At 42.0% G+C, this 26,330-nt stretch overlaps 1 protein-coding gene across 2 annotated transcripts in view; it reads left to right on the forward strand.

Moving 5' to 3' along the window:
• LOC112230880 (laminin, gamma 3) overlaps positions 1 to 26,330 on the forward strand; it is a 252,515-nt gene that overhangs the window by 99,582 nt on the left and 126,603 nt on the right. For both annotated transcript variants that reach the window (XM_024397226.2, XM_024397225.2), the window contains 5 exons: positions 1,373 to 1,503; positions 3,588 to 3,754; positions 8,993 to 9,181; positions 22,169 to 22,286; positions 25,786 to 25,884. In XM_024397226.2, coding sequence (XP_024252994.1) covers positions 1,373 to 1,503; positions 3,588 to 3,754; positions 8,993 to 9,181; positions 22,169 to 22,286; positions 25,786 to 25,884 — 704 coding nt within the window. The remainder of the gene's footprint in view (positions 1 to 1,372; positions 1,504 to 3,587; positions 3,755 to 8,992; positions 9,182 to 22,168; positions 22,287 to 25,785; positions 25,885 to 26,330) is intronic.

Genomic DNA, 26,330 nt, shown 5'->3' on the forward strand with positions numbered 1-26,330 from the left:
GTTGGTGATAATTGGACAATTATTTACTTGATTCTGGGCAGCTTTTAGCAAAGTGCAGAAATGCATTCTTGCTAATAAGCCTGTAGCGATATATCTTTCACTCTCACAGATCTGGTAGTGTAGCTGCACATTTCCGGTTGCTAGCGACCAAGAGTTTATGAATTCAAATCCCATTTAATGATGAGTGCCAAGAGTTGTCACAGTGCACATGGTTTTTAAAGTACATTTAATTTAAATCAGAATACACCAGCATACTGTCATCTTCTAGAAATAACACCAAGTTCTTGTTTATATTTCTGTTGTATATATTTAATGCATTCTTGCTTATCTCCATTGTGCAGCAGGAACTTTAGGTAGCTAGCAGCCAAGAGATTGTGAGTTCAAATCCCAAGAGAGGTTGAGTGTTAAGTAATCAGCATACTATACATTAACACCTGCATTTAGCTGTAAAATACAGTAACTAGTTGTTGATTAACAATATTTTCACCGTAACTGGAACAAACCGGGAACTAAACAAAACCTGCAGGAGACAATTACTGTTTAATTGTATTTAATGTCAATTATGTCTTTCAGAGTAAAATATTCTAAATTACATTTGACAACTGAGTTTTCAGGTGCTAAAATGTCACTTGTAGTTTCATGGTATCACATGTTGAATTTTTGCATTCCCATGTTGTCACATTTATTTCACATTAATTTCACATGAGATCAGGTTCTCTCTCACATGTGTTCACATGTTCTCACATGTAGTTTATTGTTATCAGATGTCGTCACATGTTCACGTGTTCACATGTGAACTTCATGTTTTCTTTCTCGTACCCTGCTGTTTGTCTTTTCGACTCTCTTTCCTCTCACTTCTCTCTTTTCTTCCCCCCTCTCTCATTTTGTTCTATTTAACTGTTCCAATTCATTTCATCCACGGTGAATTCATTGTATCTGGGATGCTATAGTTTTGGTGTGTGCTGCCAAACATTATACTGTCTGAGAGTCTGAGAGTGCTGTGCCAAGTCTCCTCTCTAACTTATGTGATCTCTATCTCCACCTCCGATTTCCTCTCTATTTAGCCTCGATCTCGTATTTATTTATTTACATCTCCATGGCTTGTCTCTCTTCGCTACCATGCACTATCTATCCTTCTCTATCCCCCCCTTTCTCTCCCATCCCCTTCTTCCTCCACCTTCTGACCATACCTGAATCTGTCTTTTACCTTTCCTATTTTCTCCATCTCAATCCATCACCTTCCTCCAACCCCTTTATCGCCTCGTCCTCATGCCCCTTTCCTCTGTCCCTCTCTGTAGTAGGTGACAGCCACATCCCTCCAAAGTCTCTTTCTCATCCCCCTCTCCTCTTCTCTCTGTCTCTCTCTATATAGGAGTGGGTGACAGCCACCGACCTGCTGATCTCTCTGGACAGGCTCAACACTTTCGGAGACGAGTTCTTCAAGGACGCCAAGGTGCTGCGATCCTACTTCTACGCCATCTCTGATTTCTCTGTGGGAGCCAGGTAACACATGCCTGACACCTGATTGGTCCTCAGAGGCCTTTGGCTGTCGCCGTGGATACTCCCTCCAAAAATTTCAAAGAGAGACAAAACTATCACGCCTTTCCTTCACTCTCCTCTACTTCTTTCTCTTTCTCAGTCCACCGGGGATTGTGGTCACTGCTAGAACTCGACATTAGCCAAAAAACCCAAGAGAAAGAGAGAGAGAGAGGGAGAGCAAGAAATACCAAGAAAGAGAAGGAGGGAGAGCATATTTGCTGTGTAGTTTTGATTCATCTTTGTTTTGTTTGCTTCTTTCTCAGGCAGACTCAACTATAAAACAACAACCCAGCGTGGCCCACTTGATAGATAATAAAACACATATGGCGAACGTCCGCTGCACATTTCCTCCCTCTCTGTATCCTGTTTACATGATAAACAGTCTCAACGCAAGCCCTGCGTGGTCCTGGACAGAACATACATAGAAATATAGAAACATAGCCACAAAATTCGCCTCTGTTCCTGTCAACTTTTCTGTTTCTGTCCCTGCTCTGCCCCTGGTCCCTAGACCTGGGTTCAAATACTATTTGAAATCATTCCAAAACTGAAAACCCGTCCCCATGTCTACTGGTCCCTGGGCTTATTCCTCACAGTAATGAGAAGGGACAACAGGAGGAAGGCAGAACAGACAGGATGTCCATAGGCACGGCAGGATGACACGGATGTTATTAAGTAATTGAGATGAAGCCTTCACCCACTGTTTCAACAGGATCTGACACCTGTCATAAGTGGTTATGATCACAGCGAGGCGTGACAATCTGACAAATGACCCAACAATGTCACCATGACACCTAAGGGAATGGCGAGGGGCAACTTGACCACTTTGGTTTGGTTTGGTGTAGTATACTTAGCCTAGCTCATTGGGTTGGCCATAGCAGTGCTAGCACAATTCTCACACTGAATGTTATGAATGGACACAATAAGTGCCAGGGTACGTCAATGTGTTGGCTTTAATGGTCAAGTAGTGGAATATAATAACTAAAAATAGTAAAAAGCAATGATTCAGAACTGATGGAGTACTGAGCTGCTATTTGATCCAGATCTGTGCCATATTCATTATTGTGGTTGTCAAGTGTTCCTCAGCGTCTGCTAGTAGAGACATCTGATTTGGTGGTTGGGGGCACTTTTCACTTCCTGGCTCACAACTTCCTTGTCACAACAACAACAACAACAACAACAGAAACAGAAATAACTGATTCAAAGCCGTTAGCATAAAGCGTCTAGATCTGGGACAGCTGGCTAAATCTGACAGGGACAGGCGCGATGTTGAGCCTCCCCCTTCACAGAAAGACCCTCTACAGAACCAATGACAGAGGATGAGTTCCAAATGGAATCCTACTCCCTATTTCATGCCTTACGTTTTACCAGGACCCATAGGGCTCTAGTCAAAAGTATTGCACTATATTATAGGGCATAGGGTTACCATTCGGGACGCAGCTAAGCACTCAACAGAACCAATGACGATAAGGAGAATCAGACACTATAAAGATAGGGCCTGAGATAACAGCTATTAGCAATACATTCTTGATCATTAAATCACCTTGGATAAATTGTGTCTTCTTGTCAGAGGAAATTGTATTTTCTCAACTGGTTGGAAAGGAAGGTATAGCATAAGAACGCACACACACACAATCACTCACACGCACACGCACACACAGACACACACACACACACAGACACACAGTGACTGATATGTAGTTGTTTATGCTTAGGGACAGCTTGTGCAGACGAGAGTTGATCACACAGGGGAGTTGAACAGGGCAGAGCAGTAGTCACTGAAGGGGATAAAATCTCCACCTTATCTCAGGCGATGTATCTGCCTCTGAGTGAAGGTAATGGGAAGTGACAAGTCCTCACAGTGCAAAAATCTTCTCATTTTACACCTATTCTCCACTACCCTGTCCTATTCTCTATTAATTTCCCCCAGTGTGTGTGTGTGCGGGCTAGCGTGCAACAGTGCGTGCGTGTGTCCTCAGTGCATGCGCGTGCGTCCACACAAGTGTGTGTATATTATTGTGCCCACGCACTTCTCCATCTTTATCCCGCAGGTGTAAGTGTAATGGCCATGGCAGTGAGTGTGTGTTGGATGAGCAGGGGGCTCTGGTGTGTGACTGCCAGCATCACACGGCCGGGGTGGACTGCCAGAAGTGTCACCCGTTCTACCAGGACAGGCCATGGGCCAGGGCCACCGGAGACTCTGCCAACCAGTGTATGAGTGAGTACTGGAGATTTGTTAAGTCACCCTTGGGTAGGGGGGTTATAGTTAGTGAGGACTAATATTGCACGGTATACCGGAGCTTCAGTGTTTCATTATTATTAGATGTATTTTTTTAATGCTTCTGTACTAGACGTTTTGTTACAGTCAATACTTCAGTCAAATGTGTCTCACATGATTGAGAGGGTCAAGTATGTATATTAGCGCAGCCCCTTTTAATAGAGTGAAGAGCAAAGTGCCTGCTCAACTGACTCATTCATTGCTAGAGCTGTCTGGGTTGCATTATTAGCTCCCAACTCATGTTGCACCGAAGGTAACAGACTTGAATAATGCAACACAGTATGTAAGAAATGTTGAAACTGATTATTAATGTTTGCAAACACAATACCCATACACCCTTATGGCAAAACCGCATGATTTCACATGTCGAAAATCACATGATTTCACACGTGACATTTTCACATGTTTAGATGGTGTGGATTTTGACATGTGAAATCCTGTGAAACCATGTGCTTTTGGAACACTTCACATGTGATGATATTTCACATGAAGTTTCACCTGATCACATAACCATTCACAAATGTTTGCATTAGATTTCACAGGTGATGCCCTGCAAACAAAAATGCATTGTCAATGATACACACACAGTGATGTGAACATCCAGTGTTTCAAATGTACGTATTTTACACACATGACTACATTGTGTATGTTTATTTATACAGTAATTATTCAAAATGTTCATAGATGGGATTTGAACTCACAACCACTTGATTTGCAGCATTACATGCTTCCTGCTACAACACCATATCTGTGTCAGTAGCTGATTTTACCTGTATTCCTACACTTTGGATCTCAGTTTTGTATTTGACCAAGGCCTGAAATATGCTAATGAGCCCCACGAGTACATTTCCCCAACCTATCAAAGTGCAGTGATGATCCTTACATTCTACAGACAATATTAGGCAGAAAAAAATGTCACGTTATACCGAAAAGGCACCATGTGAGAACATGTGTGTACCTGTGAGGTGTACCTTTGACCTATTTGTGTCTAAGGTAGCAACACTGTTCCCTAACCATACCCATTTGTTTCTACATACAGTGTATATATACGTACAAGCATGAACTTGGTGGCATTGCAGAAACAGTGAGGCACTCCCAGCCAAGAGGTTGCAAGTTCAAATCCTCAAAGAATTCATGTCATGTGTCCTTGAGTGCTGCTAGTTTTTAAGTGGATGTGAAGTTCTTGCCTGTAAGTCTGTAGACATATTTCATTAATAACACTCACTAAGCTTTTGGTGTAGCTACACTGCAGCATTACTTGTCTGATTGATAGCGACCAAGAGGCTATGAGTTCAAAATCCCATTTTAAAGCCCAAGAGTTGTCACAGTACAACTGATCTTTTTTTTTTTTTACACTAAATGGAATCAGAATACAGCAGCATACTGCCATTTTATAGAAATAAAACCTTGAAAATGTTGCATATATTGACGTATTTTTACTGCAACTTTTAGCAATGTGCAGAAATGTATTCTTGCCAATCTCCAATATGTCCCCATAACTGGTGGTGCAGCAGGAATTTAAGGTACCTAGAGATGTAGATTTACAGATTTTTCACTGAACAACCCGGGAATTTGAACAACCCGGGAAACTAGACAAAACCTGCAGGTGACCATGACTGTTTTGTTTCGCCAAGGCAGCAGCTACTCTTCCCGGGGTTCAGTAACATTGAGGCAAATAAATATACCATTTTAAATATTACATGACATTACATTTCATAACGCTTTACCCCAATACACAATTTTAGCTTTAAAAAACGATACCGATAAATAAGAAAACATCACATCGACTCTCCTCTTTCTAAAAGAGCTAATCTAATGAAGACGCATGGAACAGGTACTTTAATTGCTTTTGTATTGAAGGGAGTAATTTATAGTGCTACTCCACTATCACATGCAACATGACATCCATGTGTACCTGTTTGTAGAGTGCAGGTCTTATCATGTGTATGTGTGTCTGTGCCTGTGTGTGTCTCTTCACAGTCCCCATTGTTCCATAAGGTGTATTTTTATCTTAAAAAAAATATATGATAATCTTATTCTACTGCTTGCATCAGTTACCTAATGTGGAATAGAGTTCCATGTAGCCATGGCTCTATGTAGTACTGTGCGACACCCATAGTCTGTTTTTGACTTGGTGATTGTGAAGAGACCTTTGGTGGCATGTCTTGTGAGGTATGCATGGGTGTCTGAGCTGTGTGCTACAGACACCTTGGTGCATTCAGCACCTCGGTGCATTCAGCATGTCAACACATCTTACAAAAACAAGTAGTGATGAAGTCAAACTCTCCTCCACTTTGAGCCATGAGAGATTTACATGCATATTATTCATATTAGCTCTATTTGTGATAAGGTGCAAACCATAACTCAAAATATGCTGATTTCAAAACTGATTTTCACCAAAAAAGTTATTAATTAACTTTGTCTCCCTTACCACCAAAAACTCATTCACTTCTTCATCTCTCTCACCTCCCGTCTGGTTTCCACTAGCTTCCATAGCCACAAAGTCCAATTCCACAGCTACATTCTGCCTTTATGTACATACAGTTTCTACCTCAAAAACCTGGTACCCCTGCACATTGATCTGGCACTGGTACTCCCTAGATATAGCTTCTTGTGTCACAATTTGTTTTTTATTATTTCAACTCTGCGTTGTTGGGGAAGGCCCTTGGGCATGGCTCACACAATCCTAGTATAGTGGGTTCGATTCCTGGGACAACCTGTACGTAAAAATGTATGCACGCATGACTGTAAGTCGCTTTCGATAAAAGCAGCTGCTAAATAGCATACTGTATATCATTGTGTTTACAAAGTGTTCCTACTGAAATAATATTGAACTTATCAGATGTTAATGTAACATCTGTAAAATGTTGTTGTAGCATAATTAAGATGAATTCCATGTGTTCTGTCCATTCGTGCATGCATATCTAAGCGTGAATGTGTTTGTGTTTGTGTGTGTGTGTGTGTGTGTGTGTGTGTGGGTGCTTATGTGTGAGTATCTTTGGGGTTCAGGCTTATCGCGTTGTGCACTGAGCGGTGTGCTGCTGCGGAGGAATTGTAATTGGTTGGATGGATAAACCCGTAAACTAAAGGCGCCTCGTGAATTGTTTTTATGCTAGATTCCATTAAGCAACAAGATTGTTTTAATTACACTCAGACTGTGTTCCATATGCTACCCTAATTCCTATATAGTGCACTACTTTTGATGGAGTGCCATTTGGGATGCGGTCCCAACAGTCTCTGTACATAACAGACAACGTTTCTAAATAGACTGCTGAATGTACTGTAGGAGAAGTGAATATATTATTCAATAAATACAACTCCCTACAAAAAAAAGCACTGAATGTGAAAGTATAAGAGGAATAAAAATTCCACCCTCCTGTATCCAGTGAGATAGAAACTCCTTTTGACGCAGCTTGCCGGGCCAAGCTCTCTCGGGCCTCTCTGCCGTCCGAGGCATGTGTCTGGAACGAGCACCACATGATCCGGCTTGTCAGAACACAAACACTGTAGTTGGAAATGCCATCTTTTCTCAGCCAAGAGAGAGAGAGTTGAGCAAAGTTCACACACACATGCAAGCACGCATGCATGCACACACACACACACACACACACACACACACACACACACACACACACACACACACACACACACACGTTTGTTCCAACATCCTTCTGCTTCTTAAGAAGTTACTTAGCACACTAACCAGTTCCTAGTTAGGAAGCGGTGTTAATCAGGGCACCTGAGCTTCCTGCATTGAATACATGTGTAATGACTCAGGCAGTCTCAATCTGTTTGCAGTCACACGCGTTATCACTCATGTTCATCTTGAAATCAAATCAAATCAAATGTATTTATATAGCCCTTCGTACATCAGCTGATATCTCAAAGTGCTGTACAGAAACCAAGCCTAAAACCCCAAACAGCAAGCAATGCGGGTGTAGAAGCACGGTGGCTAGGAAAAACTCCCTAGAAAGGCCAAAACCTAGGAAGAAACCTAGAGAGGAACCAGGCTATGAGGGGTGGCCAGTCCTCTTCTGGCTGTGCCGGGTGGAGATTATAACAGAACATAACCAAGATGTTCAAATGTTCATAAATGACCAGCATGGTCAAATAATAAGGCTTTTTAAATCTCACATTACCACGTCTGGTACTTGAACAGTAAACAAAAATCTACACAGGTAAACAAAGTGATCTTGAAAACGAGATCTCAAGAGATTTCATCCTGATTTCATGTAAAATAAAAATGCATAAATTGTTGACTGTAGGTTGTATTATATCTTATATGTTCACATTTGAGTCATTAGCAGAGTCTCTTATCCAGAGTGATTTACAAATCAGACTTTCATATCTTGCTGCATGCCCTCCTGTATGCACTTAGGCCCGAATGACACATGCTAAGGTGTGGATGTCCTTGATGATCTTGATATTCTAGTGGATATGCCTACTCTCTAACAATAAAATATACTCTAACTGCAAATATACTCTTTTCCTACACTGCCGAGCAAAATACTAAATAGAATGGAGTCTTTCCTGTCTTCCGGCATTAGGGAGAAATAATCATATGGTTATTGCAAACTCAACAGAGAGTTTGATGTGTAATAGAATGGGTAATGTCCTACAATCCCCCCTCGGGTAGTCAGATAGGCAGACAGCAGAATACTTCGGTGGAGTAGGAAATGCATGCAGCGTACTCTAACAGAGCCCTGTGATAGGAGGTTATCGCCTGAGTAATTGTTTCTTGTACAAACGTGTATTAAAGTTATCGCAGTGCCCCCTGACTATAGGATTGGCTGCTCATTTTGACCGTGTGAATTGACATTAGTAACCAGCCTGTAAATTATGATACAATCCCACACACATTATCTCTCATAAACATAACCCCCACCCTTTCTCTCTCGCTTTTCCTCCCCCACCTCATTCTACCACTTTTCTCCTCCCCATCTCTCTCTTGCTCGTTGCTATTACCCTAACCCTCTCTTCTGCCCCCACATCTCACTCTCGGTCTCTTTCTCTCCCTCCCGCTCTTTACCTTGCCTCATTTCCTCCCTCTCCCTCCCTCTTTCCCTCTCCCCTTTCCTTCTCCCCCACTCTTTCCCGCTCCCCTTTCCTTCTCCCTATTCCCCCACTCTTTTTAATCCCCCCGACCCTCTCTCCACCTCCTCCTTTTTCTCTCCTCAGAGTGTAACTGCAGTGGGCGAGCGGATGCATGTGTGTTCGATGCGGAGCAGTACCGTAGCACAGGGAGTGGGGGGCGCTGTGTGGACTGTAGGGACCACACTGACGGACCGCACTGTGAACGCTGCAAAGAGAACCACTACCGACGGTCACCACGGGACCTCTGCCGCCCCTGCGACTGTAACACCATAGGTAAACCATCTATTTTAGACTGTTTCATGTACACGAATTCACTCAATCAATGTTTCGTTCATTGTCATTCCTTAATTCTTATTCAATCAGTTCACTGTAACTTGTTATTGATCTTTAAAGAGCAACTGTACCCCGCAAAAACTACTGCTGTGGTTGAAAACGGCCTATGTGTCATCGATATGAGTCAGAAATGCTTCATTCTAGTGTAAAAATTGGTAACACTTTACATTAAGTTGCCTTTATTACTATGTAACTAAAACCATAATAACTGTGTTAACAACACATTACTTACATAGGTTTTTGCTATGTAATAGCATGGTAATAGGGTTGTTGCGGAATCTGTTATTAAACACTTTACACATTCACTCACTGAAGGTTATTCCACATGTGTCACTACTGATGTTATTACACATTCTATTGTTCCACTATGTAACTCATGTTTTTTTAATTACACATCTGTAAGTCATCCATGAATTGCCATGTCAATAACTACCACTACCATTGAATCCACATGTAATACCAGGGTTGATAAATAGGCTAGGACCTGGCAACATCAATTGTAACAAGGCACATGCTTTCAATAACTGCCAGCAATTCTTATTTAGTTTATTTCTGTTATTTCTATGTTAGAACATTGTGGTTACATAGGACATACTTGTAATTATAAAGCAACTTAATGTATCTTGAAACCCAGTTGGGTATAACCTTTATAATTACTATGTAGTTACACTTTAACATCCTTTCTAGTTACAATGTAACAACCTTTGCAGACAATAGTCTAACCAGGAGAAATTATGAGACGGGAGAACATTAGGTTTAACCCTTTTAGTTACATTTTACTTACAATGTAACAATATTTAAAAACCAACTCTGTCATTACAATGTTGCTACAAAGGGATATACATGAATTTACGATGTGCTTACAGGAGCAAGCGACTTAATTTAAAGTGAAGTGACATTTGAATTTCTTTATAGTTAAAAGGTTACAACCTTTGCAGAAAATTGGCTAACCAGGAGAAATAAGGATACAGGATCTTTTTTAATTCATATTCACACCATTCAAATTCAATTCCCCATTTTAGACTCAAAGCAATAACTATTTTAGTTAGTCATATTTACTAATGCAGGGCGGTGGTAAAGCTAGCTAGCATTTCCCCATTATTCACTAATGTACTTAGCTAGCTAGCCAGTGGCAGTTTAGCTAAACCTATAGGGTATGGCAAAGTGGGGAATTTTGCATTTCTACACTATTTAAAACATTTTAAAATGCTATTTGGAGAACAGCAAAAGCGAACAATAAAGCAATATTAGGTTTAAAGGTATGTGGAACAGCACATATAATGTCAACTACTGCTCAACCTCATCATAGACTGACTGATTTACTTGTGGAGGGGCACATACAGTGCAACGTGAAATAGATGCATAATAAACATTATCAAGTCACAAGGCCAACTTGAAGTTTCGACATCCATAGGCCAGGGGGAAAAAGTTTCAAGTTTGGGGAAGCAATTTTTTCACAATAAAATTGCACCACTATCGTCACATTTTCAGACTAATGTAGAATAGGCTACTATTCCTAATGTGATGAGAAGATTGCATAGTCATAATTTAGGCTGATAATATAACTCAATCACTGTTAGCGAAACAGACTGTTGCCCGAGTACGTAGTGAAATAGAGGAGGCCTAATCAGAAACTTTTCTTGTCCTTTCTTTGCACAGGAAAATGTTTGCCTTTTATAAACACATTTCATACAATTCTACTACACTTTATATGACTGGACACATAAGCAACATCTTTTTAATACGACACAAATCAGTAGCCTACTCTGCTGACACTGACAAACAGATCAAACAACCTTGGCTTGGATGCAACCCTCTAATCTAGGCCTACGAAAAGGGGAGACACAAATTGGAGGAGGAAATGATTGTTCCCCAAAAAACTTTCCAGTGGTACTGATCCAATGATAGAGACGGTAAATATGCATGTACTTACCAGGGATATGGCCGATGCTCTCCGCTGGTGCCCATAAGATTCTGTTCACTCAATTGGGAGTTGAACATTTCACAACACTCACATTAAACATCTGCTAACTGTTTGTATGTGACCAATGACATTTCATTTTGTTTTATTTGAACATTTTGATAACTAGAGACCAGACCTGGGCAGAATAGTATTTTGTAGTTTCTTTGAAAATACCAACTTTTCAAATATTCGAGGTAGTCGAATGTAGAGAATCAACTAAAGGTAACTATTGTCAACTATTTCCTTTGATATTCAATTACATCTCAATTTACATAATATTTGAAATTATTTTGAATATCTCTCAGACAAAATATAACATTTGAAGGTATGTGTATATGTGCAAGTTATTTAAAAACAAACCAAAATATTTATTTGATGGCTACCAAATGTTTGATGAACCAAAAACTAGAAGAGTTAGCTAAATTACTATGGATTTTTTCCCCCTGGTTGACACAGACATGCTCAGGAAAGTGATAGCTCAACTTAAACCTTCTACCTGCCTTCTCGATCCTATCCCCACCACCTTCTTCAAAACAGTTTTAATTGCATATCTGAAGAAGTGCAAGCTATTGTTAATAACTTCCTGTTCACAGGAACTTTCCCCACTGCACTAAAAACTGCTATGGAGAACCCCCTTCTTCATTTTTGGCCAATCTCCAACTTCCATTCTTAAGCAAAATTCTGGAGACATTGGTTTTCAAACAGCTAAATTATTCTTAAGTGCCAACTGTATTTTTGAAAAATTACAATCTGGCTTTCCACAAATTTAAAACTAGTTATCCCAGGTCTACTAGAGACATTTTCTTTCTCGTCTCTTTTCGGCAATAGCCACTTGCTTTCTAAACTATGTTTTTACTATGATGGTATTTTGAATTATTTTCAGTGTCCGCAACTCAAAAATCAGCTACACTATACAGTGCATTCGTAAAAGTATTCAGAGTATTCTTCCGTTTTTCCACATTTTGTTATGTTACAGCCTTATTCTACAATGGATTAAATGAATTGTTTTCCTCATCAGTATACACACAATACCCCATAATGACAAAGCAAAAACAGGTTTTTATACATTTTTTGCAAATGTATTAAAAATAAAAAACTGAAATACCTTATTTACACAAGCATTTAGACCATTTCCTATGAGACTCAAAATTGAGCTCAGGTGAATCCTGTTTCCATTGATCATCCTTGAGATGTTTCTGCAACTTGATTGGAGTCCATGATTTGGGAAGGCACACACCTGTCTACATCAAGTCTCACAGTTGACAGTGCATGTCAGAGCAAAAACCAAGCTGAGGTAGTCAGGATCAAGGGATCCTTGATGAAAACCTGCTCCAGAGCGCTCAGGACCTCAGACTGGGGCAAAGGTTCACCTCCCGACAGGAAAACAATCCTAAGCACACAGCAAAGACAATGCAGGAGTAGCTTCGGTACAAGTCTCTGAATGTCCTTGAGTGGCCCAGCCAGAGCCCGGACTTGAACCCAATTGAACAATCATGGAGAGATCTGAAAATAGCGATGCAGTGACACTCCCAATCCAACCTGACAGAGCTTGAGAGGATCAGTAGAGAATAATGGGAGACACTCCCAATTACAGGTGTGCCAAGCTTGTAGCATCATACCCAAGAAGACTCAAGGCTGTTGTCGCTGCCTAAGGTGCTTCAACAAAGTAATGAGTAAAGGGTCTTAATATTTATGTAAATGTAATATTAAAGTTTTTTTATGTGCAAAAATGTCTAAAAACCTATTTTTATTTTGTCATTATGGGGTATTGTGATTGATGAGTGGAAAATAACATTTCATCAATTTTAGAATAAGGCTGTAACAAAATGTGCAAAAAGTCAAGGGGTCTGAATACTTTCTGGATGCAGTGTATATACAAATGTATGTGGACCCACCTTCAAATAACTGGATTTGGCTATTTCAGCCACCCCTGTTGCTGACAGGTATATGAAATCAAGCACACAGCCATGCAATATCCATAGAGAAGCAGTAGAATGGCCTTACTGAAGAGATCAGTGACTTTCAAATCAGTTCGTCACATTTGTGCCCTGCTAAAGCTGCGAATTGGAAGGCCACACAAACTGCACGCACCCAGCCCACCACAAGTCCAAATGACTAATTTGGGTTTGTTGGATGCCAGGAGAACACGAACAACCCGGTGCATAGTTTAAACTGTAAAGATTGGTGAAAGAGGAATAATAGTCTGGGGCTGTTTTTCATGCCGGGTTTGGCCCCTTAGGGACTTTTACCCCATTTTTGTTACAGTCTTGTCCCATTTTGCAAGCCAACAGATGTCAGAAGCAACACCGCACAACCGGCGCAGAGTCAGTCGCGTAGCATGTAAAAAAGCGCGATGGGACAGGGGCATCCTGGCCGGTCAAACCCTCCCCAAACCCGAACAACGCTGGCTACGTCACAGCCTGGGATTGAACACGGCCTTAGACCGTTGCGCCACTTGGGAGGCCCTATTGAAGGGCAATCTTAATGCTACAGTATACAATTACATTCTATACGATTCTGTGCTTCAAACTTTGTGGCAACAGTTTGAAGAAGACCCTTTCCTGTTTCAACATGACAATGCCCCCGTTAACAAAGCGAGGTCCATACAGAAATGGTTTGTTGAGATCGGTGTGGAGGAACTTGGCCCGCACAGACCTGACCTTAACCCCATCGAACACCTTTGGGATGATTTGGAACGCCGACTGCAAGCCATCCTTAAACGTCCAACATCAGTGCCCTACCTCACTAATGCTCTTGAATGGAAGCAAGTCCAAAAAGAGTGGAGGCTGTTACAGTAGCAAAGGGGGAGACCAACTTCTTAATAATGCCCATTATTTTGGAATGAGATGTTTGACGAGCAGGTGTCCACATTCATTTGGTCATGTAATGTATTTGGTAGGCTATTTGCCGCGCAGGCTTCGCAAATACACAATCCACAGCTAATTTGTTTTTAAAGCTAATGATCCACTGTGGCCAAATTATGCTCTCTGCTGTAGCATTTTGAATTATATTATTTATTTCTGTATAATGAGTAATTATATAGATCATTTTGGCAAATGAATTGAATTTTTTGACTGAACAATAATATAAATGCAACATACAACATTGTCAAAGATTTTCTCGAGTTAAATTCATTAGGCCCTAATCTACGAATTTCACCTGACTAGGAATACAGATGTGCATCTGTTGGTCTCAGATACCTTTCAAAAAAGATAGTGTCTATCAGAAAACCAGTCAGTATCTGGTTTGACCACCATTTGCCTTATGAAGCGCGATACATCTCCTTCGCATAGGGTTGATCCGGCTGTTGATTGTGGCCTGTGGAATGTTGTCCCACTCCTCTTCAATGGCTGGATATTGGCCTGAACTGGAACACGCTTTTGGACATGTCCATCCAGAGCATCCCAAACATGCTCAATGGGGAACGTGTCTAGTGAGAAAGCAGGGCATTGGAGAACTGGAAAATTTTCATCTTCCAGGAATTGTGTACAGATCCATGAAAAATGAGCCGTGCGTTTTCATGCTGAAACATGAGGTAATGGCAGCTGCTGAATGGCACGACAATGGGCCTCAGGATCTCACGGTATCTCTGTGTATTCAAATTGCCATCAATAAAATGCAGTGGTGTTCAATGTCCGTAGCTTATGCCTGCCCATACCATAACCCCACTGCCACCATGGGGCACTCTGTTCACAACGGTGACATCAGCAAACCACTCGCCCAAACGCTGTCTGCCATCTGCCTGGTACAGTTGAAACCGGTATTCATCCGTGAAGAGCACACTTCTCCAGCGTGCCAGTGGCAATCGAAGGTCAAGACCCTGGTGAGGATGACGAGCATGCAGATGAGGTTCCCTGAGACTGTTTTTGACAGTTTGTGCAAAAAATATTTTATTGTGCAAATCCACAATTTCATCAGCTGTCCAGTGGCTGGTCTCATACGATCCCACAGGTGAAGATGCCGGATGTGGAGGTCCTGGGCTGGTGTGGTTACACATGGTCTGCGGTTGTGAAGACGTACTGCCAAATACTCTAAAACGACATTGGAGGCAGCTTATGATAGAGTAACGAGGATTCAATTCTCTGGCAACAGGTCTGTTGGACATTCCTGCAGTCAAAATGCCATTTGTACACTGCCTCAATACTTGAGAGCTCTGTGGCATTATGTTGGGTGACAAAACTTTACATTTTAGAGTTGCTTTTTATTTCCCCCACCACAAGGTGCACTTGTGTAATGACCATGTTGAATCATCTTCTTGATATGCCACACCTGTCAGGTGGATGGATTTTCTTGGTAAATGAGAAATGCTCAGGGATGTAAAACACATTTCTGCACAACATTTTTGAGAAATTAGCTATCTGTGTGTGGAACTTTTCTGGGATCTTTTATTTCAGCTCATGAAACATGGGACCAACACTTTACATGTTGTGTTTATATTTTTGTTAATGGTAGTTATTTCCGGTCGACTTTGCTGACGCCATATGGTTGCTTCTGTCTGTTTACTTGTTTTTTTTCTACGTAGGCCAACTGTCCATATAATCATTCCGTTGCTGACGATGTCTGTCATTGTGTATTGAATCATGCCCATGCTTCTTGATATTATTAAAGATTGTTATATTGTAAGAACAATGTAACTATAACGGTTAAACCTAATGTTCTCCTGTCTAGTAATTTATCCAGGATAGCCTATTGTCTGCAAAGGTTGTTACATTGTAACTACAAAGCAATGATTAAAGTTATACCCTACTGGGTTTCAAGATACATTAAGTACTCAACTCAATCATCAAGTTTGCGGACGACATTACAGTGGTAGGCTTGATTACCAACAACGACGAGACGGCCTACAGGGAGGAGGTATATGGTGTCAGGAAAATAACCTCACACTCAACGTCAACAAAACAAAGGAGATGATCGTGGAAACAGCAGAGGGAGCACCCCTCTATCCACATCGAAGGGACAGTAGTGGAGAGGGTAGTAAGTTTTAAGTTCCTCGGCGTACACATCACGGACAAACTGAATTGGTCCACCATACAGACAGCGTTGTGAAGAAGGCGCAGCAGCGCCTCTTCAACCTCAGGAGGCTGAAGAAATTTGGCTTGTCACCAAAAGCACTCACAAACTTTTACAGATGCACAATCGAGAGCATCCTGTCGGGCTGTATCACCGCCTGGTACAGCAACTGTTCCGCCCACAACCGTAAGGCTCTCCAGAGGGTAGTGAGGTCTGCACAGCGTATCACCGGGGGCAAACTACCTGCCCTCCAGGACACCTACACCACCCGATGTCACAGGAAGGCCATAAAGATCAACAAGGACAACAACCACCCGAGCCACTGCTTGTTCACCCCGCTATCATCCAGAAGGCGAGGTCAGTACAGGTGCATCAAAGCAGGGACCGAGAGACTGAAAAACAGCTCCTATCTCAAGGCCATCAGTCTGTTAAACAGCCACCACTAACATTGAGTGGCTGCTGCCAACATACTGACTCAACTCCAGCCACTTTAATAATAAAAAAAAAATGATCACTAGCCACTTTAAACAATGCCACTTCATATAATGTTTACATACCCTACATTACTTATCTCATATGTATATACTGTACTCTATACCATCGACTGCATCTTGCCATCTTTATGTAATACATGTATCACTAGCCACTTTAAACTATGCCACTTTTATGTTTACATACCCTACATTACTCATCTCATATGTATATACTGTACTCAATACCATCTACTGCATCTTGCCTATGCCGTTCTGTACCATCATTCATTCATATATCTTTATGTACATATTCTTTATCCCTTTACACTTGTGTGTATAAGGTAGCAGTTGTGGAATTGTTAGGTTCGATTACTCGTTGGTTATTACTGCATTGTCAGAACTAGAAGCACAAGCATTTCGCTACACTCGCATTAACATCTGATAACCATGTGTATGTGACAAATACAATTTGATTTGATTTGAAGTTGCTTGCTTCTGGGTAGGTACATGATCATTACAAATAAATCCTATATAACTATGTTGTTCTTAAATTACACTTGATTCTTTATAGCCTTTGAGCCAGGTCATAACATAATGACCGATACTTAATGATAGGAGATGCCTTGTTACATGTGTTGTTACCTAGTCCTAGCCTTTTCATCAACCCTGGAATTACTTGTGGATTCGGCAACTTTTAGTTATATGTAACAAGGTCAGATGTTGTTATTGACATGGTAATTCACAGGTGACTTTCAAATGTGTAAATACAGAACATTAGTTACATTGCGGAACAAGAAAATGTGCAATAACATCAGTAGTTACACATGTGGAATAATCTTTCGCAAGTGAATGTGGAATAATACATTCCTTGTTTGAATTGAGCAATAACTGATTCTGCAACAACCCTATTAGCATGTAATTACATAGTAAAACGTGTGTAACTACTATGTTGTAAACACAGTTATTACAGGGCAACATAATGTAAAGTGTTACCCCAAAATATATTACGAAGTGTAAATAGGATAAATTTAGTCAGAAAGTCAGTACCGTCCAAAACTGAGATTTGCGAGATTTGGGAATCTAGGTTAAGTAACTGTTTTCCTTGGGTTGGGATTATTTCAATCCTGCCCACATGCCCACAGCTGGCAGCACCCAAGTAATCATCAATTTGGAGAGCAGCTGCATGCGACACGATTGTAATGTCCAACAAGTGGGTGTGGAAAATTTGCTTTGACTTCGGATACCCTGGTCGGGCTAGTTAGGGACCATCCGTAAATTACACAATGTACATGGGACAATATTTAAAAATTACAATAGCTCCAAATTTCAATGACTTAAAAAACCTCAAACCAACTTTAAATTAAAAAAATTCATAGACAAATATTGAGAGCATTTAATGACGTCATGATTCAACCTCGATTTACTCTGTTTTTCCAGTTGTCATGAAAGCACCATAATAATGCACAAATGATGGAAATGGGAGTCCACTTTGACACTGACAAACTGAGAATCTGAGAGCAATAAAAACAACCTCGTCATGAATCCATCAAAAGCCAAGGCCTAGATGTGTTGGAGACACATATTGTAGGCTACAATATGAGGAGGAAATTATAGTGCTAAAAATGCTTTCCAGTTTCACTGACTCACCCAATGACATGCAGCTCACTCACTGGTGATGACCGATGCGCTCTTTCCAAAAGCCTCTCATATTAGTCTTTTCTTTTCAGCAGGAGCCATTTGCTTTCCAACCTGTTTTTTTCCAGGGATTGTATTTTAAGTATTGCGGAAGGCCTGGTTTGTCTGCATGCTGTTGTTGACTGACAGATTTGCCACACGTTCCCTGACTGTAGACTATGCCTTGTTATTGGGATACACTCCACAGCTAGGCAAACATTTTTTTTAAAGAAGCTGTTGGTCCTCTGTAGCAAAGTTATACGCTTTCTCATGGTGTAGCAGGCTATTCTGAATGATTTAGTTCTTTCGGAACAGACAGCAGTAACTCTATAACTTGGAAAATGTATTTCAATTTATCAGGGGTGCTGCAGCTCCTCCAGAATCCTTCGCGCTGCTGTGATTCTATACTGTAACACTGGAGAGAGTTGCAAGCTCACGCATGTCTATCAGGGCAGAGAGCGGTTGAGAGATCATAGAAAGTGACTCTCATACCAGTTCTGTGAGAGACACAGGCGCACTTCTTACACAGCCTCGCGTTGGTCTCAAATATAAACTCAGCTGAAAAGAAACGTCCTGTCACTCTCACAAACTTAACATGTGTAAATATTTGTATGAACATAACAAGATTCAACAATTGAGACAAACTGAACAAGTTCCACAGACATGGGACGAACAGAATTGGAATAATGTGTCCATGAACAAAGGGGGTGGTCAAAATCAAAAGTAACTCTCAGTATCTGGTGTGGCCACCAGCTGCATTAAGTACAGCAGTGCATCTCCTCCTCATGGACTGCACCCGATTTGCCAGTTCTTGCTGTGAGATGTTACCCCACTCTTCCACCAAGGCACCTGCAAGTTCCCAGACAATTCTGGGGTGAATTTCCCTAGCCCTCACCCTCCGATCCAACAGGTCCCAGACGTGCTCAATGGGACTGCGATCCGGGCTCTTTGATGGCCATGGCAGAACACTGACATTCCTGTCTTGCAGGAAATCATGCACAGAACGAGCAGTATGGCTGGTGGCATTGTCATACTGGAGGGTCATGTCAGGATGAGCCTGCAGGAAGGGTACCACATGAGGGAGGAGGATGTCTTCCCTGTAACACACAGCGTTGAGTTTGCCTGCAATGACAGCAAGCTCAGTCCAATGATGCTGTGACACACCGCCCCAGACCATGACGGATCCTCCACGTCCAAATCGATCCCGCTCCAGAGTACAGGCCTCAGTGTAACGCTCATTCCTTTGACGATAAATGCGAATCTGACCGTCACTCCTGGTGAGACAAAACCTCGACTTGTCAGTGAAGAGCACTTTTTGCAGGTACTGTCTGGTTCAGCGACGATGGGTTTGTGCCCATAGGCGACGTTGTTGCCGGTGATGTCTGGGGAGGACCTGCCTTAAAACAGGCCTACAAGCCCTCAGTCCAGCCTCTTTGTCTATTGTGGACAGCCTGAGCACTGATGGAGGGATTGTGCGTTCCTGGTGTAACTCAGGCATTTGTTGTTGCCATCCTGTACCTGTCCTGCAGGTGTGATGTTCGGATGTACTGATCCTGTGCAGGTGTTGTTCCACTTGGTGTACCACTGCGAGGATGATCAGCTGTCCGTCCTGTCTCCCTGTAGCACTGTCTTAGGTGTCTTAGGTGTCTCAGTACAGACATCAGTAATTTATTGCCCTGGCTACATCTGCAGTCCTCAATTGTTTGTGGTTCACTGATTGGGAAACAGTGTCTTATGGCTGGAGGCAGTATTGAGTAGCTTGGATGAATAAGGTGCCCAGAGTAAACTGCCTGCTAATCAGTCCCAGTTGCTAATATATGCATATTATTAGTATATTTGCACAGAAAGCACTCTGAAGTTTCTAAAACTGTTTGAATGATGTCTGTGAGTATAACATAACTCATATGGCAGGCAAAAACCTGAGAAAAAATCCAACCAGGAAGTGGGAAATCTGAGGTTGGTCGATTTTCAACTCATTTCCTATTGAAGATACAGTGGGATATTGGTCATGTTGCACTTCCTAAGGCTTCCACTAGATGTAAACCGTCTTCAGAAACTTGTTTGAGGCTTCTACTGTAAAGGAGGGGCTCATAAGGGCTCTTTGAGTCAGTGGTCTGGCAGAGTGCCACAAACTCGTGACGCTCGTTCACGTGAGAGGTAGCTTGAGTTCCATTGCTTTTCTACAGACAAAGGAATTCTCCAGTTGGAACATTATTGAAGATTTATGTTAAAAACATCCTAAAGATTGATTCTATACATCGTTTGGCATGTTTCTATGGACTGTAACGGAACTTTTGGACTTTTCGTCTGCTCGTGCGTCATGAAGTTGGATTACTGGGCTGAACGCGATATCAAAAAGGAGGAATTTGGACATCAATGATGGACATTATCGAACAAAACAAACATTTATTGCGGAACTGGGATTCCTGGGAGTGCATTCTGATGAAGATCATCAAAGGTAAGTTAATATTTATAATGTTATTTCTGACTTCTGTTGACTGCATAACATGACGGATATCTTTTTGGCTTGTTTGGTCTCTGAGCGCCATACTCAGATTATTACATGGTTTGCTTTTTCCGTAAAGCTTTTTTGAAATCTTACACAGCGGTTGCATTAAGGAGAAGTGTATCTAAAGTTACATGTGTAACACTTGTATTTTCATCAACATTTATAATGAGTATTTCTGTAAATTGATGTGGCTCTCTGCAAAATCACCGGATGTTTTTGGAACTACTGAACATAACGCGCCAATGTATACTGAGATTTTTTTATATAAATATGAACTTTATCGAACAGAACATACATGTACTGTGTAAAATGAAGTCCTATGAGTGGCATCTGATGGAGATCATCAAAGGTTAGTGATTAATTCTATCTCTATTTCTGATTTTTGTCTGGAAAAATGGCTGGAAAATGACTGTGTTTTTCTGTGACTTGGCTCTGACCTAACATAATCGTTTGTGGTGCTTTCGCTGTAAAGCCTATTTGAAATCGGGCACTGTAGTGGGATTAACAACTAGATTATCTTTAAAATGGTATAATATACTTGCATGTTTGAGGAATTTTAATTATGAGATTTCTGTTGTTTGTATTTGGCGCCCTGCACCTTCACTGGCTGCTGTCATATCGATCCCGTTAACGGGATCTCAGCCCTAACATCTGCTAACCATGTGTATGTGACAAATAAGATTTGATTTGATTTGAAGAAGTTACCCTTTACAATGAAGATCTGTTAAATTATTTGGATTTTTACGAATGATCTTTGAATGACAGGGTCCTGAAAAAGGGACGTTTTTTTGTTGTTGCTGAGTTTAGGTTACAATGTTGTGCAAACTGTAAGCCCACTTCGACATTATTGGGTATTGTGTGTAGGCCATTGACAAGTACTCTCCATTTAAACCATTTTAAATTCATGTTGTAACAACAAAATGTGGAAAAAGCGTGTGAATTTTCTAAAAGGCATTCTATATGGATGATGGCAGTTTGTTGTGCGGGAGGTCAATAATGCATGATATCTCACACATACACTCATCATCATTATCATCATGGTAATAATGTGGTTTGTGGCCAGGCTCCCTAGGCTCATGATCCTGTTTCGTCGTGTGGTGTGTGCAGTCTACATCTACCATTTAGGGACCGCTAAAGGAAGCACAATGGCTTTGGAATAGCAACGGTGTGGGCGCTGGCAGTTAAGATCCCACATAATCAAATCTCACACCAGACACCATACGGACTCTCTATCGCTACTGATTGTTGACCTCCCCCTCTGTACTTATACTCTCCCTCTCTCTCCTCTTCTCTCCTAGGTTCTGTGAGTCTGCAGTGTGGTGCAGAGGGGATGTGTACGTGCAGACCCAGTGTGATGGGGGAGAAGTGTGATACCTGTCAACGCGGCTTCCACTCGCTCAGCCCTGGTGGCTGCAGGTACGCATGACACACACACGCGTGCAGAAAATAAACAGACACTTTGAAGACAGAGGGAGCGTAATGGACCAATGCATTTAAAGAGAATTATGATTTTTTCTTTTTTCTGTCTGTGTGCCTCTACCCTATGACCACATTCAGTTGGCCTCAAGATAGTGGAATGTTCAGATGTATTGAGTAGAACAGACATGCCTCTGACATGTAGAAAACATGATCATGTCAGCTTTATTCATTACATTACATTGTAGTACGTTGCTCCCTCCTGAACGCAACCCTGGATGGGAGTGTGTTAATGTTTAATGCACATATTAGTTATCGTGTGTATTTGCTTTGACATGCTGCAGTGGTTTTAGCCATGAAGCACATCCATACTGACACTAACCTTGGCTGTTTCAGTAGTGTTGAGGTTTACGCCAGGGCTGGAGCTGATCAGAATACCAAAGTTTGGAGCCTCTTCCAGTTTGCAACAACTCTACTGCTGTTGGTGCTAATTCATCACTACTGCTGCCTGCTACTATTAGCAATGCCATTGTTTTCAATGTCATTACTATCCCCTTGATACAGTAAACAGTCTCTATTCCTCTCTTACCACCAAATTGTTCCTACCGTACCTCCTGCATTATACACCAGCCTCTGTCTGTTGGACCTTAGTATTTGGCACAAATCCATTTCCTGGATTTCCTGGTGACTCAGGGTGCTGGAAATATTGATATTACAGCATGACCCATGTTTAAATCAAATCAAAATCCAATTTTATTGATCACATACGGTGAATAGAACAGATGTAGAATTTACAGTGAAATGCTTACTTACCAGCCCATTCCCAACAATGCAGAGTTAAAAAGTAAGACACATTTTTGCTCAATAAAAAGGAAATCGTAACACAATAAAAACAATAATGAGGCTGTTTACAGGGAGATCCAGTACCGAGTCAATGTGCAGGGGTACGAGGGAGTTGAGGTAATTGAGGTAATACAGCATGTACATGTGGGCAGGGGTTAAAGTGACTAGGCAATCAGGATATACACTGCTCAAAAAAATAAAGGGACACTAAATAAAGGGACACTAAAATAACACATCCTAGATCTGAATGAATGAAATATTCTTATTAAATACTTTTTTCTTTACATAGTTGAATGTGCTGACAACAAAATCACACAAAAAACATCAATGGAAATCAAATGTATCAACCCATGGAGGTCTGGATTTGGAGTCACACTCAAAATTAAAGTGGAAAACCACTCTACAGGCTGATCCAACTTTGATGTAATGTCCTTAAAATAAGTCAAAATGAGGCTCAGTAGTGTGTGTGGCCTCCACGTGCCTGTATGACCTCCCTACAATGCCTGGGCATGCTCCTGATGAGATGGCGGATGGTCTCCTGAGGGATCTCCTCCCAGACCTGGACTAAAGCATCCGCCAACTCCTGGACAGTCTGTGGTGCAACGTGGCGTTGGTGGATGGAGCGAGACATGATGTCCCAGATGTGCTCGAATGGATTCAGGTCTGGGGAACGGGCAGGCCAGTCCATAGCATCAATGCCTTCCTCTTGCAGGAACTGCTGACACACTCCAGCCACATGAGGTCTAGCATTGTCTTGCATTAGGAGGAACCCAGGGCCAACCGCACCAGCATATGGTCTCACAAGGGGTCTGAGGTCTGAGGATCTCATCTCGGTACCTAATGGCAGTCAGGCTACCTCTGGCGAGCACATGGAGGGCTGTGCGGCCCCCCAAAGAAATGTCACCCCACACCATGACTGACCCACCGCCAAACCGGTCATGCTGGAGGATGTTGCAGGCAGCAGAACGTACTCCACGGCGTCTCCAGACTCTGTCACGTCTGTCACATGTGCTCAGTGTGAACTTGCTTTCATCTGTGAAGAGCACAGGGCGCCAGTGGCGAATTTGCCAATCTTGGTGTTCTCTGGCAAATGCCAAACGTCCTGCACGGTGTTGGGCTGTAAGCACAACCCCCACCTGTGGACGTCGGGCCCTCATACCACCCTCATGGAGTCTGTTTCTGACCGTTTGAGCAGACACATGCACATTTGTGGCCTGCTGGAGGTCATTTTGCAGGGCTCTGGCAGCTCCTCCTGCTCCTCCTTGCACAAAGGCAGCGGTCCTGCTGCTGGATTGTTGGGACGTCTCCTGATGTACTGGCCTGTCTCCTGGTAGCGCCTCCATGCTCTGGACACTACACTGACAGACACAGCAAACCTTCTTGCCACAGCTCGCATTGATGTGCCATCCTGGATGAGCTGCACTACCTGAGCCACTTGTGGGTTGTAGACTCCGTCTCATGCTACCACTAGAGTGAAAGCACCGCCAGCATTCAAAAGTGACCAAAACATCAGCCAGGAAGCATAGGAACTGAGAAGTGTTCTGTAGTCACCACCTGCAGAACCACTCCTTTATTGGGGGTGTCTTGCCAATTGCCTATAATTTCCACCTGTTGTCTATTCCATTTGCACAACAGCATGTGACATTTATTGTCAATTAGTGTTGCTTCCTAAGTGGACAGTTTGATTTCACAGAAGTGTGATTGACTTGGAGTTACATTGTGTTGTTTAAGTGTTCCCTTTATTTTTTTGAGCAGTGTATAATAAACAGAGTAGCAGCAGCATGTGAAGAGTGTGAAAGTGTTTCTATATATGTCAATATGCATGTGTGTGTGTTTGAGCATATGTAGTGTGTGTGTTGGAGTGTGTGTCTTCATCCCTCTCTCCCGCTTCCTCCCTCTCCCTCCCAATCCTTCTCTCCATCTGCCTGTCAATCCTTCTCTCCCGTTCCCTCTACCCCTCTCCCTCATTTCTCTCTCTCTCCATCCCTACCTCAGTCTTCCAGTGTTCTGTATTGAAGTGTGGTGTGAATTATGCAGGCCAGTAGAGCAGAACAGAGTAGAAGCCTGCCCAGGGGATAATTGAATTATTCTTAATAGCAACCTCGTTAAAATATTGATTCTGTGTTACAGTTCTGGAGGAAAACAATCAATCAATGAAGATGATTAAACACGTTTCATAGAACAAAGCTTTTGATTGGCACAGCAGTGACCCCACTTAACCAATCACGGTCGTTGAATCAGGCTATTTTCAGCGTGTGTATGTATGTGAAAAAGAGTAAGCGAAGACTAAACACCCCTTATCAGCATAATTAATCAAGGAAACAATGTGAATATTTTAGCAGACGCACTTAATTAGGGTTAAGTGCCTTGCTCAAGGGCACATCAACAGATATTTTACCTAGTCAGCTCTGGGATTCTAACCAGCAACCTTCCGTTTACTGGCCTAACGTGCTTAACCGTTGGGCTACGTGCCGCCCCGCAATGTGTACACTGAAACAAAGAGTCACTCGACCAAATACTCAACCAAATATCTATTCCGACTTTCTCACCTATGTCTTAACCTAAGTGCCCCATGACGTTATGGCCGCGGTCAAAACCAGTTTGACCTCTGGCTGAACATTGACCGTAATAGGATGTTGTTATCGTTTCTCCACAGGTCGTGTGACTGTGAAACCAGGGGCAGTGTTGGCATCTGCTCTACGCTGGACGGCAGTTGTCACTGCAAGGACAACGTGGAGGGACAGGCGTGTGACAGGTGGCTTTTGTATTGTGCTGTTCTTTCTCCAAAAAAAAAGTTAAGGGAAAAATAGGCATGTGACAGGTGACCCGTGATATGCTACTGTGTCACCTGAAATAACGTAATACGGTTACCACGGTAACCGTTTTTAGTGTCTAGCTCTTTGTTCCGTTAACAATGGTAGCGAACATTTCATGTTGTTAGTACAGTGGAGTACTGGATTAAACCTTGATGCTGCCCGCTGCCATTGTTAAACAAAACATCCCTTGACATTTTATGGCACCGTTCTTTGACAAACTGTTTTGAGTCGGCGTGGTAACCCATTGAAAACAGGTTCATGATAACAGACAAGTACATTTGTCCCGGGATGATTACACACGGTGTAAATGGTAGTAGACGTTTATTCATAGACAGTTAGGACACGTACAGTATCAACCAAGGACTATGGATGGAAATGTTGCTGA

The sequence above is a fragment of the Oncorhynchus tshawytscha genome, linkage group LG33 (genome assembly GCF_018296145.1).
Source record: "Oncorhynchus tshawytscha isolate Ot180627B linkage group LG33, Otsh_v2.0, whole genome shotgun sequence".
NCBI lineage: Eukaryota > Metazoa > Chordata > Actinopteri > Salmoniformes > Salmonidae > Oncorhynchus > Oncorhynchus tshawytscha.